The sequence below is a fragment of the Semicossyphus pulcher genome, unplaced genomic scaffold, assembly GCF_022749685.1.
Source record: "Semicossyphus pulcher isolate SPU_LCO1_2020_fin unplaced genomic scaffold, fSemPul1.0.p SCAF_4, whole genome shotgun sequence".
Classification (NCBI taxonomy): Eukaryota; Metazoa; Chordata; class Actinopteri; order Labriformes; family Labridae; genus Semicossyphus; species Semicossyphus pulcher.
In genome coordinates, this window is record NW_027211715.1 from 14,980,923 (window position 1) to 14,997,261 (window position 16,339).

At 41.5% G+C, this 16,339-nt stretch overlaps 1 protein-coding gene across 1 annotated transcript in view; it reads right to left on the reverse strand.

The window, feature by feature from the left end:
• Positions 1–3,812: 3,812 nt before the first annotated feature.
• The window catches only part of ell (elongation factor RNA polymerase II), a 43,184-nt gene continuing 30,657 nt past the window's right edge, over positions 3,813–16,339 (reverse strand). The window contains exons 7-12 of the mRNA XM_069680458.1: positions 12,565–12,646; positions 8,973–9,609; positions 8,520–8,586; positions 6,549–6,720; positions 6,398–6,442; positions 3,813–6,309 (exon numbers count right to left, since the gene is read on the reverse strand). Coding sequence (XP_069536559.1) covers positions 6,205–6,309; positions 6,398–6,442; positions 6,549–6,720; positions 8,520–8,586; positions 8,973–9,609; positions 12,565–12,646 — 1,108 coding nt within the window. The 3' untranslated portion in view covers positions 3,813–6,204. The remainder of the gene's footprint in view (positions 6,310–6,397; positions 6,443–6,548; positions 6,721–8,519; positions 8,587–8,972; positions 9,610–12,564; positions 12,647–16,339) is intronic.

The following is a 16,339-nucleotide window of genomic DNA, read 5'->3' on the forward strand; positions in this document are numbered from 1 at the left end:
GCCATAATGAAATGAAAAAGTACTTGCCAGTCAGTAGACGAAATTCTAGTTTTACAATGATAAGCATAAATTGTGTATCATAGAACTGTACATCATGAGTGCACTCTGTACTAACCTCCACTTAAAGCTAAAGTTTTTATCTGTTGTGAAACAGACTGGAATTTATATTGATTACTCTATATGAGCTACAAAAACAAATAGAACACCAGCGACAAGACTGATTATTTCTATATAGTTATTTTTAATGCCTGAAACTGCTGGCTGGGGGTAGGTGTCAGACAAAGCGATTAACTACATGTTGCTTTTGTTTTCATTTTACAGGGCAACAATTTAAACTGAGTTATACATATGACTGTTGAAGAAAGCAGGATGAGATTTTTTGCTACAAACTACTACTTAAAGCATTTACCGGACAAAATCAGCAAAGAGATAAGAGGTACGGCTTTGTCCACAGGGGGGCGCCAAAATCAACACAAACCCAAAGTTCCTCACAGTAGCTTTAAGTATAGCCAAGTTTTCGATCACACAGTCAGGGCATGGCATACATATTTTTAGGCAATGACAATATGATTATAAATTATATATTATATTATTCTTAATATAGATATCAGGGTTATCAATAAAATAATAGTTTTTGGCTGAATGGTTGTATGATATTGCCTGTATATTGTAAAGTTGGCAGTCAAACCACCAACAGCCATAATTACAACATGGAACTCATCTGTAAACTTCCCTTCCTGTTTCCTCAATATCTTTTGTAACGATTTTATTACTCATCACATGTTAAATAATACCCCCAAAAACATCTCTTTCAATTCATGTCTGTCTTTCTCTCTTAAATCCTTCACTCATGTAGCAGAGAGCAGTGTGCGCAAGTAACACAAACACCTTGGTCCTAAAACTGGCATGCCTATATGGAATGCTCATACTTATTAATGTTGACTACACTTGTGATGTGATAAGAAAACCCGTCACCTGTAAGAAATGTACTGTATATAGTCTGCACATTGTGGTGGACTGTGTGGAGGTTCTCCCTGTTAATGTAGGAATTTGGCACTGGTTCAGATAATAATTATGTCTTTAATGAGGCTTTTAAACATATTTTTTCTTTTGTATTAATTGCTCCCTGACCTAAGATTGAACCACGTGCATTTAAAGTAATAAAGAAATTTCTACGTGACCTGACATGACCTTTGATAAATATTGTTACAATGTTACAATTTCATTTAGCAGACGCTTTTGTCCAAAGCGACGAACATCTGAGAGTTACTACAACACAAGCAACAATCAAGACAGGAGGGAGCGAAGTCAGTAAGTGCCAAAAAACAGCTTCAGTATAGCCATAATCATCATCATGAAAATACTAGTCAGCATAAACTACATCCTCGATGTCATCATCATCAATAGCATCAATATCATTAAGTGCAGAGGTGTTCATGAAAGAGTCTTTAGCTTCTTCTGAAAGGTGGAAAGGGACTCTGCGGAAATATACATGCATATTGACATGCACACTATTATACTTGCACTAATAAACTCATGCATTGGTAGAATAGTCCAAGTGTTGTATCTTCCCATGAAGAGAGACATTTGTTGCCAAGCTATGCTTTGCTGGGAGTATCTAAAATGCTTTAGTTTTTAACTATATGTTTACAGTGGCTATGGTTAATGTTTTTATAGGTTGTCTCCATTGTAATTATTAACAGTATAAGAGTGACAGTTAAGATAAGAATCAGTTAAGTGTAAAGAGACGTGTCCTCAGCTCATTGGTATAAGTTGGCTGATGCAGTGAGGCAAGCCACCACAGAGCCAGCATTGTTTATAAGGTTTAGTCATGTGAGGCCTGAATGTGATCTGACATTATGATTGAATAGCTTGTCAATCAGCCATGAAATTACGTTAAATAAAAAATTCATACCACACCCAGCACCTGACCTGTTACACTTTCTGTACTTTGTAAGTGCTAAAAGCTTCTAGTGTTGTGCTCCTTTCCCTTCTCCGTATCATAGATGCAATGAAATTTAAGAAGGGTTAAAAATATCTTATGTCCTTAAATTTTGTCCCTAGCTAGATCTGTATCTCTATGTCTATCAGTGAGTTATAATCCTGTGATAATCCCATAAACCTCCTATTGAAAGTGACACTGAAGGTCATGGGAGGTCATGTTATTATAAAGCTGAAGCTTCTACTGCCATTTAAATGTCATCCAATGTCCCACACAGACAAAGAGTTACAGAGGACAACATACTGTGTATTAATATCCTTTATTTAAAGAATAAATCAAGTTTTTGGGAGTGTTAACATAAACAGTAACACATTCTGCCTTCAATTCCTGTTTTAAATTGGGTCTATAAATGCTGTTTTTTGAACATGTGCTTTGGTATTTTATTTGCTTGTCACAGGTTTCTGAGCTGCCCACAATTCAGGTGCTCGGAGTCTAAAATATTCTCCTCAACCTACATGAATGATGCATGAATCCAGGATTAGCTCTTCTGTGGATGGATACAGAGATGTGCAGGTTTCATCGAAAAAATTAACCGCTTTACTCGAGTCTATTATGAAATGCCCTCATTTCAAACACACATACCAATTACATCAAATAATTGACTGACCCTTATTTCAACCATGGCCTACATTGACACATTAAAGCGCTAACCCGCTGTGTTAACAGAGAATCTGAAGAGAAGACCCCACTCTGTTTTTCTATGCAAAAATCCCTGTCAAATTTAATCTCCTCTGACGAGTAAAACCTTAAAAGCACAGAGGAGTAGTTGAGCTCTCAGTCTCTGCTGTGTGTGCTAACATGTCAGTGTATAAGCTGCTGTATGTTGAACTGAGAGAGAGCGATGGCTGCCTGCCACAGTGAACTCACTGACCGAGCCCCCCCTCCAGCTCCCTGAGCAGCACTGAGGCCAACTTTGGGATGCGAGCCAGTAGCAGCATAGCGAGGCTCAGGCACGGCTCAGCCCAGCCAACTGGAACACAGTCGCTATGTAGATTTCTGGGATCTTTCACAGTGTGTCAGATTACAGCGAAGCCCTGTCCTCAGTGTTTCCTCGCAGGGGCATCTTCTGCGACAGGCTGCCATGCCAAGGTCCTTTTTGGATCCATGTGTCGGCGCGGGGCACGGACTTGTCAGCAAACAGCACACATGGGTTATAAAAGGATGCACATTAGACACAGATGCACATACAGTATACTCATGCAGAGAAAGGGAATGGTTTTGCCATCCTTCACCATCATTGCTGAGGATGTCACTGAGTGCAAGTAAGGGTGTACTCTAAGGAGAAACAATGCACACTGGAGAGACCACAAGGATCCAAATGTTTCTATTAAATTTGTTGCTTTTTTTCTGCACAAAAACAAGGTGTGCCAGCCTTGTGTGGAGGCTTTGGAAACAAATGGCATGGAAGTGGTGCCATCTGCAGGACACACTCTTTACTACAGGCCTCATAATTGTAAACAAATGTTGAATGCCGGCATGTGCATTGATCGGATTGAAAAAAGAAAGCCCCCATCAAATACCTCAACTGTTTCTAAGTTTAATGGAATGGCCATTCAGACTTGATGTGTCAGTTCATTCATAAACCTGTTTTGGGGTTACAAATAAAGCTACCATGTACTTTTCAAATAAAGCCAAAATGTCAACATGTGATCCTTTAAAATATATGTTATAGTTAATACTATCCGTGTTCAACACAATAATTTTTCCGTAACAAAGGAAGAAAATGAACCAAAGATCCCCCAGTCCCTGACACAGCGACCAACAATAAATTCAGCTTTAGTGATGGACAATAATCGACGCCAACAACTGGTTCAGAATTTCACAAATAAGGATTTTAAGAATTTTATTGAAACAAAGATCAATTTCAGTCCCAGTCCCTTATGGTTTTCAAAAAGCGTGCTTTGGGTTTTAGCGCCAACATTTCACGACTCTCCAAAGCCCTCTTTGCTTATACAGCAGCATGTATATACTGAGAAAAAGAAAAAAAAAAAACCTATACAACAGGTCATTTTGGCACTTTCAACTCATACAACGGTACTCCTGTGCTGGCATATCATTATTTTTTAAACACTTTGCTCTCCATCGGAGTAAAATGTGTTTACTGATTAACTCATTCACAATGGATTTTGACCGTAATAAAGATGTAATACAGTAATCATGTGGAGAATATGAATAGAAAACAAGGTACAGTCAGAATGGTGAAAAGTGTCTTTCACCTTTACTTCTCTCGGCCAGACACCTTCAAGTCCTGGCCTTGATGTAGTGTTTGCATTCGGAGAGTGATATCATCTGAAACACTTGAGCCCAGTCATATAAATCCCAACTGTTGCTTCTGAAAGAAAACACTGAGAAAGTTGCACTGGATGATAAATTATGAGAAAAGACATAACAGGAAGTAGAGAATACTGCGACATGTTCCTTTGCCATCATTTGGTAGAGCGCTTTGTTTCATCCCACTCGGTAAGCACTTTGGTATACATGCTGGTCAGACCCATGGCGGATTGATTACATACTGATCAGATGAACTAGGCGTTTGCTTGGATTTTAAGATCCTTGGGCAGTTTTTTTTTTTTCAAGTAAAGATACAAAGACTGCTCGTTGTAACACATTCATAAAGCATGCACTCTGATGGACAAAGAGAAAGGTCATTTGGACAAAACCCCCAGGTAACAGCAAGATCAGGAGAAAAAGTGCTGATTTTTCATATTCACATAAAAAGGTCGATATAAGAAATGCATTCGCTGACGAAACTCGACTCGCTCGTTCATCAGGTAAAGTTCTGAAACAGCATTTCTAATCTGTCGTCTTAAAGCGACACCTCCGAGAGAGGAGGGCTGATCCAGGAAATAGATTTCAGGTTCACCGCCGTGAATTTCTGACATCACATTTGAAAAGGCAAAAACTGGTCGCAGGTGAGCGCCTCGTCTCCGAGAGGCTCTCCCCGGAAGATGATTGAAGATGGCTTCATCTTAACAGTCGTCTCGATGGACTAGCGCGCGGGCAGATGGGCAGACGAAACAAAACATTTGATCTTCTTGTAAACACAATTCTAACATGGCTCTTAAAGGTTACAATGATGGTAACTTAAGAGATATCAGACCAGTGGCTCAACCTAGTATTCATCTTACAATTGGAGGATCTTCAGATTAACATCTACTGCTACGAGAGCCATCGTGACCTAAACTGGAAAGACAACCAATTAAGAGCTAAATCTAGTTCTTTTTTTTTCTTTTTTTTAACAATTTGATGAACCATAACTAAGGACCACTGCTGTAACCAGTGAACAGGCACTGCAGCTGGCCATGACTGAGTGAGGGGACTGTGTTCAAGGAAAATCTACAGCTCAAGAGCGACTGGAAACTTTCACACACACACGTCCCCTCCGTTAAGACATCTGCACATCGCTTTAGAAAAAAGCCAGGCGCAAAAACCTGCGTCTGACTGTGTGCATTTAGAGGCATTGTTTTGATTTAATCAATAGTGATATCTGCGTCTCTTTAGAAGAGAAGAAAATAATCAACTACGACAGATGGACAGTTAGATGGGCAAGGCAGCTTCTGAATAAAATACTGGCTGACATTCAAGATGTGAAGACAGAAAAGAAGAGACAGCTTTTAAGCACTGATATTGAGGAGTGTAAAACAGACCCAGTCCCCTCAGATAAGTGTCAAAAATAAATATAAGAAATAAATTCATCGTCCAACCCATTGGATTAAATACATAGGGGGAAATTCACTTAATTTTCTTTACTCAAATTAAATTAGTTGCATTTGGCTAACAGGCTTCATCTCAATGTCTCCTCCTCTCCAGTTTCAAAAGCAGGAGAGATTATTACAATATCTCCCAAAAAAGTGGGGACATCTCTACATGTGACTATCAGACCTCTGTGCAATATAAGCAAGGGTGGGCTGTTGAGAAAAACAAAGCCAAACAGAACCTTTTTCTTTAATGGATGCTTTGTAACGAAACAGATGGACGTGGCCCACCTTCCAAAAAGAAAAAAAAAAAAAAAAAGGAAAGAGAGAAACAGATTGTGTGTCCTGCTTAGGCCTCACCGGAGCCTTTGGCCCCGATGAGGGAAACACTCCCTTCATGGCATCTTTCTTGAGAACATTTTTTTTTTAGCACAAGCAGAATCCAGAGTTTTCCTTTATCTGCATGGTTTCCAGAGATAACAGGGAAACAATGTCTAAGAACTACCTCTAAAGTTGCTGTTGATCGTACTCGGCAATAAGTCTCTTTATATGTGCCAGTTTGTTGTGTAGATATTCACAGCGGTTCTTCTCTTGACTATAGTTTGGATTAGTCTGCAAGGGAAAAAGCACAGAGTCACAATCTGACCATCTACTTAGATACTTTGTTTCATCAGACTATTATTATAGCTCTTTAACTTACCTTTTTTATTTTATGATACTCTTTAAGTATCTGATTGTGGATTGTCTGTAAAGACAAGACACACACAAGGGATAAGGGGCATGATTAATCTGATAAACTCCACAGTGAACCACTTAAATGAAGTGTGAGACCTGTGTGCATGTGAACTGACCTGGTACTTGTCTGTGCCTTGCTGAAGCTGTTTGAGCTCGTTGTCGAGCACAGTGAACTGCCGGGTGATGCCCTCTATCCGAGAGTGCAGGTCCCTGTACTCGCTGTACTCGGTGTTGAAATCGTTTTTATACTTCTGACGCTGCTCTGGAGAACCGATCACGGTGTACTTCCTGCAGGGAAGAGGAGAAAATTAGAGAGAAATTGACTCTATTGAAACATTAAACTGAGTTGAGAGGAACAGTGGTCATTAGAAGAAGGTTTAAGGAGCAGTAACAGCACAAAGCAATTAAATAAATTTAGGTTCATGTTGTGAGCCACAACCACAGACAGTAGAAAAAGATGGACGACATGACAGCTCCCTAAAAGTGAAGCCAAAACATCTCTATCGCCCCCTGCTGACTGGCTGCAGTATAGGTCATAAAGCCCGCCTCCTCCATGTTAACAGATGGGACATGAGTCAAACTATAAAATCAAAATACACATCCAATACATTTTTCTCAAACATGGGTTCTGTCATTATAGTTAGTTCTTGTCATGCTGATTTAGGTCCAAGTGTTCATTTTTATTTTAATAGTTATTTGATAGTAGTTTGGCTCTGCTCTTGTTATTGACATTCATGCGCATAAATCACAGTCACATGCACGGAAATACAGACAGATTGTGTCTGTATTTATTCAGTGAGGAGACTGCATCTAAGTTTTTAAATTGGGGCGAGCTGATGAGAGGGACGGCGCGGGTCAGACACAGATGATCCATAGTGTGATCCTAGCAGTTTATCCGAACAAATAATGTGATCCAGCAGTGAGCAGTTTATAACCATGCAGCGCGGTGAGGACGCCAATCTGTGTGTGTTCCTCAGGGTCTACCCTTGACTTAATAGCGTTGCGATTGCTCCTGCATTTCCGTGAAAACCCTTTATAAAGCATAAAATACGTCTTCACACGCTGTGATTGAGATGAGCTGGAAATGATCCACACGTAGTTTATCATGTTAGAGTTATCATGCCGTGCGGGGAGGAGCAGATATGACGCAGACCTGTGTGTGTTTTGATGCTCATACCTGAATCAATAACGTCGCGATCTGGCTGTATTTTTTTCGCACAGTTAAAGTATAAACTTCGTTTCCACAGGCTGTCATATGTCCATACGTGTGTAGTTCATATATTTCACTGATAAACACAGAGCTTTAGAGGGGCTTCATGAACAAAGTTTCATGGGATGCGAAGCCAGGGTTGCCAGGTCTGCACTTTATCCAGCTGAATTGGGCGACTTTTGAAGTGTCTTTAGAGGCACGAGGCCCTGTGTGGTTGCACACTTCACACAGCCCACGTGACAGCTCTGACTCTGCGTATGTTTGGAATGTCACAGACACCGTTGAGTTTCGCGGCCCGGTTGGAAACCCCTGGCCTATATTACACATCATATATATTATACAAAATGACTGAGTATTAAGGTGTTAGTTATTTTACTGTCAGTACTTTTTAAATAGATAAACAGTTATTAGTTATCAGGGGTTCATGTTTAAAATGTACCCACGCACTCTCAGGAAACTATCACTGATTACTTTGAAAGAACTGGTAGGTAAGTTCTTGACATCAGAGATAACATCTTTAGAAAGGGAAGTTGCATCATTTCTACGGTGTTCAGAAATGTCCGAGTTGTGCACGATTGCTTTAACTTCATGAAAAAATTGTCATCCTTTTCAAAGTACCTTAAATTCCTCAATGAACTGTGTGTCACAGTCTCTGCTGCAACTGTTGATAATGTTGATAAGCAGCCAAATTACAATATCCAACCTCCTGTTGTTCGGGCCGTTTCCCTTTAACACAGCATCTTTGCCTCACAGTGCTTTCTCATGTATCAGTTTGAAAACCTCTGTCTTGTTCTATTGATTTAATGAGGATTCAGCCTGCTTTAGTGAGCAGCATTGCTGTATAAACTATTGAGACCTAAAACGGTTAAATACTCACAATAAATAGTCTGCCACCTCGGGCGATGACAGGGGAATACTGGTACTGTTGCACATCCCATTCAGATCTGAAACAAGATCACATATAGACAACGTTATCTTTGCTGTGTCTCTGTCTGAAACCTTTCCGGGTGTTTCTAGAAAGGCTGTACTACAAAAAAATTTATTTTATGTGTTATAGTTTACATCATTCATCTGTTAAATGTGTAATCATCTACAGATGCTATCTGTTGGCGTATTGAAGACATAAAGTTGAACAGCAGGGGTCTCCATTCAATCAGTGAGTCACAGAACACAAGTCACATGATGCATCACCTACTCACAGTGATGACTAACTTGTGTCCGTCCACATGAAGCACTACTTTTATTCGGAAATGTTTCATCTGATAACACATTTTGTACCGAAGAATCAGACATGTGTCTGTGTGTGTCTGTGTGTGTGCTCGGCTCTGACCTGTGCTTTTGTGTGGAATACTGTTGCTTTTGAGGTTTCCTTGGCTCAGCTCACAGGCTCTGTTAGGCTCAGGCACTCGCTCCTCACGACTCTTCTTCTCCTTCTCCTGACCCTTTTCTCTCACCCTCTCCTTGTCTTTACTCTTCTCCTTGTCTTTAGTCTTCTCCTTGTCTTTATGCTTTTTTGACTTCTTTTTGGACTTGTTGTTTAAGGATGAAGGACTCTTATTTGTAGGGGCGTCCAGGCCTGTGTGTCTGGGGGATGATGTGCTGATGCTGGGCGCTGTGAGAATCGCTGAGCCCGAGAACAGTGATGGAGGTTGGCTGAGCCTCTCTGACACGGCCGTTTCCTGAGAGTCACAGTCTCTCCCGTTGTGGCTGGAGTCATTGCTGACATCCGACAGCGCTTCGAAAGGACGAGGGATGTCCAGCACGGGCAGATGCTGGGTGCTGGACGCCATGCCGCCATCTGAAATAGAAACGGCCACTCCTGCCTGCGCTCCACCTGCCTCACCTCCTCTCCCGTTGGAGGTGCTGAGCTTGCCATTGACCGGGGCTGTTGCAGCCTTGCTGGCGAGGTGCGATATCCTGGGCTTTTTGTTGACAAGAGGGTCGATGAAGTCAGCAGCAGGCCGTTTCTGGCAGAAAAATAGCAGTGTTAGTAGCAGAACCTAAAATAGGGTTCAATATGATTTCAATTCAGCTTTGAGGGAGGGAGAGAAAAACTGCAGGTCAGAGTAGATGAAGATGGTCTGAGCCTTGGAGGACAAAGAAAGAGGAGAGGTGAGGATCAAGTAGAGCGACAGAGAAAGCAACACAAAGAAGGACAAAAGGGGACAAAGGAGGAGTATCACAGAATCTAGCAGGGAAGCGATGATGACTGTGCCGTCTTTTCACAACACCAGGGATTACATTACAGACGGGCCCCGTTTGACCCAGCCCACACTAATGTCTTTGGGAGTGGCTGACCCAGTGTGTCGTGTGTCTGTCCCAACAGAATACCTTGTGGTTCTGAAAGAACAACAAGTGACAAGTTCTATTTGGGCTTGGAGGCTCTTCAGTATATTTCCAAACTTAACAATTTCCTTCCTCCTTTCTTTTTGCCTTCCATCCATTCCCTTTTTTTAAACTTATTTAAACCCTCATAACGTTGATATGAAACACACGAATAAACAAATGTTCTACAATGGTTAACTGAGCTGTCCTAATGATCATGCTTATTTGCATGGACACAGTCCGGTGCTGTTCAGCAGGAGTATTTTAGGCATGAAGGACAGAAAAGCAGAAAAATGCAGTGAGACCGGTAATATTTCAATAACTGCACTGCCAAAAGAGAGAGGAGGAGAGATTTTAACTTTAGTTGTATTCCAGTGTAAACAAAGATTTTTTTGAATCCCTTTGAATCAAAAGTTTGCTGGATTGGAATTTCTTCACAGATTTAGCGATCCACATTTATATTTATGTGGACACCGTCTCACCCAGCTCTCCCTGATCCATCTCTCACCTATCTGAGGTACACACACAGCTTTACCTTTTATACCGATTAATCTTAAAAAGGGGCTATATGTAAGATTTTACATGTATTCATCAATCAAATGTCATTTTCTATTGCCAATGTGTGAAGAGAAAGTAGAGGAAATGAAAAACTGAGAACTTCCCCTACTCCATTGCCTCTAACAGCCTGTGACCTGATTTCTATGTAAAGCTCTCGGAACGGGAGGATGTGACGTACGCACACTCGTGAGTACCTTGCCTCGCTGCCTAGAGCTCATTCTATGACCCTATAGTTGACAGGGAGCAACATAAGACAACGCAAGCTGTGAAATGGAGACGGATAATGCCAACAAATGACCGGCACCCGAAACAACACCGACACAAACTAAAAACAAGAATAAAAAAACAAAAAAAGTTTTATCTCATGAAGCTCGTCTGGCCAAACAGGAATGTGATCGACGTCGGGGGAAAACTAGAGTCAACATGGGCAGGGCATGCGAATCGTGGAGACCTTCGATTGCTTTTGGGAATCAAAACAGACCCACAACTGGCCATCTTGCTACACGTTGTAAGCTTGTTGTTAGCTCTGTAGTAAGCAAAACGTATTGTTGCTCTCACAGCACAAGTGCTGCATCCCAACTCTCACATCCCAGCCGCCCTGCCCTGCTTGGCTAATGTTAGCTGACGCTTGTGATGATTTGCTCGCCAGCGTAATTTTCCAAACTACCGATTGTTTTCTATTATCCAATATCATTGCAGTATCTGCCTAGGTTAAGGTTAGCCAGCTAGCTTTAAGATGGCAACAAGCTACCGTTAGCAAACAAGCAAACGTTATCTACTCGGCGGCGATAGCAGACAAGCTAACATCAGCTAACTCACGCAGACTCTCCGGGCTGATCTGGTTGGTAATTGAGTAATTTGCTGTTTGGTTACAAAGCACAATGCCAGATCCATGCAGTGTAGTTATGTTAGAGCTAGTTGGCTAACCTTAGCATGCTTGCTAATGTTATGACAACCAAAATACAATCAGAGTGTGTACGTCAGTGTTGTCAGTCTAGCTTGACAAATAACTTCGCCAGCTAACATGATATTGACTTAGGTATTAGTAACAGTGTCGATTTTGGACAACATGATAGGAATGAGGATTTTCTGAAAGTTACACATGGTACCTTTAAAAAGAGCCTTTGGTGCTGTTTGCTTGTGTATTTGTGCGCTGTGTTTACTAAGGGACGGAGTGGAAAGGACAGGGCATACAGTAGGTGTCTGAGGTGAGAGGAACCCGAGAGGTGCGAGCTATTAATATAACAGAGCAGCTCCTCTATTGGAAGTGTAAACAATGGGTAAACTTGGGACTGACCTAAAAACAGAGCAGCAGGACCAGGAAGATGAACAAATGACTGATGCAATTAGAAGGGGAACAGAGCTTCGTTAAAATGAACTGTACCATAAATTACATATGGTTTAATGACAACGCTTTATTTAGTCATTTCTTAAAAGGGCTCAAAACAACAATTACTAAGTAATACTGCTCAACAGGAACCAGACCAGAAAACATCAACTGCAAAGACTCTTTTGATGTTCTCTGGGAGAGACAGAGAGGAAGCACAAGAAAATTTCCCCAAAAAACCCTCCCTGGGAAATACCAGAAACCACTAAACTGCAGGGACAGCCAGTTATAAGCCTGAAGTGTTTGTTAAACTGGTGGAAATGTAGAAAAAACAACCCAATAAACATCTGTGTTAAAAAAAAATCCCCAACTCCCCTCTCTCCTTGATCAGCAGGAAAAGCTGAAGGCAAACAATTATTAGCAAAGCAGAGTGTATTTACACTCTGATGAATTTATTCAAACAGTTTAGTATATTACGAGATGATTAAAGAATAAAATGATGAATATCTGCAGGGTGAAAATACTTTGAGATTTCCACAGTTATTTCATTTTTACAAGACAGAAATCTACTAGTATACCGCGTTGTATGTTTTTTATTTCACTATTCTAAAATGCCAAAGAGGAAGAGGAGTCACTGTACAAATGGGAAAGTAAAAGCAAAGTAAAGCATGATGGAGAGAGAGACCGATAGCAGAGAGAACAGGAAGCTCACCTGAGATGGCGAGCTGCTGGCTAGCTCTTTGGGCGGGCTCTCCAGTGGAGGGGCACAGCTGTTCTGGGCCTGGTTTTGTTTCCTAAGAGAGTGAACACAAAGGCAAACACAAGCTTTATATCATTTCTGCAGAACTCAAACTGTAGACACAGTACACCACCTTTCTCTGAATGTGAGAAAGTAGCTTCTGATTGATCTTCCAGTGTAAGAGTCGCGAACTGGTTTTGCAGACACCTCAAAGGGTTGAAGCCACCGTGGGATTTATGTACAGTGATTTACGCCCTTAGATTCACGTCACAATACAAATCACATTTCTGCCATATTTCTCAGTAAGTTCATTCTGCAGCTGTATGAGGACATTAAAACATGGTACAACAGTTGCTTTGTGAAGCTGAGAGAGTAGCTATGACAACAGAGCAAAAGGAGGACATACTTGACAGAGGAGCATTTTACCATAGCCACACACTTTTGAAAATGGGACAAAGCATTATTTAAAACATTCGATCTGTTTACAAACAGACTTTTTTGAACACACAATTACGGTCTTGTGTGCTCTGCAAAGAAAAAACAAGTTTGATCTCAGACAGTGCTAAATGTTATTTAATAGTTAAACACATTTGGCAGCTAGTTCAAGACATGAAAGTGGCATGACACTCTGTAGTATGAGAGAGACAGAATGTCACTGGTGCTCATTTTGTATATGGATGTTGTTTTGGAGGTGTACCAGACATTAATCCATTCATTGACTTCATGATCACAGTTGCACTGCATTTGTTTTTATCCCACACTATCCCCGACCATCTCAGCAAGTAGCCTGAGTGACTACACAGTATCCACGCCTCTATTTAGAGTTCTCCTCCTGTTATCGCTTCAGCCAAGAACCCCTTTTAGTGTCAGGCGTGAACCATGCTTCGGATCGATCATGATGCACCCAACTCTCTGACCTTATTATGTACCAGTTTTATCTGTCAAACAGCACCGTGTCGCAAACAAAACAAGAGAACGGTGCCAAAATACACTTATGCAACTATAACAGCACGTAAGAGACTCAGCCAATATAAGGTGACAGCGGCTATAAGGAACTGTGACCATGGCGGCCCTTTTCGACAAAGTGGTATGTCTCATCCCATAGCTTACCACGTCATGTACCTGAGTGAGTAATATACTTTAAAGGAGGGGTATCATGCCAATTTCAAGCTTCATATTTCCTGCTGTGATACCTGTGGAGTAGCTTAGCATAATTTACAGTTTAAAAAAAACATTTTTCTCACACTGGCGCTCTGTGCAGGCCCTCATACAGCCTCTGTCTGAAACAATGACTGTATATAGATGGACGACGTGTCTCCATCTGCTGTCATTGATGCCAAACTAGCTCCCGCGATAGGTGCCGCAGTAGAGATCGGTGGGTGGAGCTGCTGGAGCCACTGCTGCTAACCAAAACACACACTTAAATTACTGAAAAAAACTTTGTGACGTCACAAAGTGCAGCGTATAGAAAAAACAGTGTGAAACCTGGCGTTCACAGCAGCCTGCAGACTGAGCTGAGAAGCCTGGGGATTACTCAAACATACTTTTACCTACAGATTTGAAACTTCACCCACGTTTAGTCTGGACATCCAACATTGTAACATATGTCTTAAAATGTGAAGCAGCATAAAACCCCCTCTTTAAAGTAAAATATCCTCCTGCTTCCTTTTAACCAGCTAACACGCTGCTCATTGTGAAACTTTGCCTGTGAAAATGTAAACAGGCTCTTTATGTTTGCCTGCTGTGAAGCGCTTTGTCAGAATATGAGGCAGCAGTGACAGGCGTTAAAAATAACTCTATAGAAATAGTGAATCTACTAGCTTTTGTTTGTTTTTGTAGATCATATAAAAAAGCAATAGTACTAAATTATGCAAGCAGTTAAGAATTGATTACTAAAGCAGAATTTCAGTGCGCTATCTTGCACAGAGAGTTCTGGCTCTGGTTTGAGGGTTTTACTGATAAACAAAGACGACAATCTAAACACTAAAGGAACACTTAACCCATGCAGGGATGCTGCTGCCACAGCTGATGACATTATCAAAAGAGGGCAGTTAGGTACACCAAGTCTTGTCAGCGCCCCAGCCCTGGTTCAATCAGGGTTTGTGTGTGTGTTTGTGTCTGCGGGGACCATCAGATAGACAGGCAGGAGCAAGGAGTGAGACAGCAGGCTAACAGATATGGCTGAACTTTGGACCGATGCCACCTCACACACGGATCAGCATGTGCTGGAACACTGTTACATCATGTGCGTTCCAATCGTGTTGCTTTGCTGCTCCTGCGTGACTGACTGCATTAGCTCAAAACTCTGGAGGAGCTGGGGAGGGGGGAGGTGGTGTTAGGTGGGAGGCTGAGGTTGTTAGTCAGCTGATAAACTCAAAAAGACGGAGATCAAAGTGCAGTTAAAGAGACGCACGGATTGAGCTAAAGTGTTCCCTTCCATGCCTTTGCATATCAAATAAAAGCATGTACACATAAACACACACACAGAGCTATGGTACATTACACTGCACTTTACCCTATGGATGTTTTATTCTCCTGGTCACGCAGTGTTAACACTAACTTCCTTCAGAGTTGTACCACAGGTAAAACTAAGCTTATCATGAATAGGAGCTATTCTTAAATCCACTACATAAACACAAACTGGAAACCGAGCATTGCAGCCTGGTCTATATATAGCCAACAGGGAGCTTGCTTTTCCTTAGTGTCCCAGATCCTGAGAAACCAGATTTTTCCACAGGGGAGAAGGCCAGCAGCTCATGCTGTCAACAAATACAACACTTAGACAGGATTCAGTGGAGCAAACAGAACTATTCCTGGACACGGACAAATCCGCACTTATCACATATTTTCACATATTTAAGAGCAGAGAAGTCAATCAATTATATATCCTTAATAAAAACTCATGTAGCACACTCTAAGATCAATATGTAAAGATTTTGCATGCATACATTTCATGCCCTACAGATGCACATGTCTCGCTCATTCTGAACAGTTCTATAATTCTTACATTCCAGAGCAATCACCCTGTGGCTTCACTCACACCAGAGAGAGTCGACAAACAACTAAACAATGTGCTTTGCAGTTTGCAGTGTCACATATTCAGACTACACAACACCCTGATCGCAAGTCAAGAAAGGTCTAAAACAGCCAACGCAAATTCGAAGGAAGTGTATTAGATATATCTAAACTACAAGAAGAAATGCAATCCAGTTCTACTATATCAGCTATGGTTGCTCAGACGGTTTGCTACGTCACCTGATGGACTTATTCACAAACCCTGCGACTAACAACAGCCCTTTTTACACTGCCAGTTCAAGGCGGGATTATTAAGGCTCCGTTACGTTTCATCTCCTATGTAAAAATGGATGGAGGCAGAACGGTAAGGCGAAATCGTTCCGCCTCTGAGCCGGCATCGGAGGTCGTAACAGAGGTGAAACGGTGTCAGTGCAAACAGCGGAGCCGGCAGTGACACATGTATTTGAAGCACGCTCTGTTTGTTTACACCTGAAACGCTACGTAAAAACACACACTGGGGCAGCTTCATTCCGGCGTCGCTTGGTCCAATGCATGGTGGGGGAGTTCCGTTACGCCGCTGAGGCGGAACCATAGTGTAAAAATGGCTATTAACTCATGCATTATCAGCTTAAAGTGAAAGAGTGAACTGAAGATACAACAGCCGACTGATATAAACATGACTACATGACACCAATCTTAAACAAGACTAGGTCAAAACCTAGTATGTGGCTGA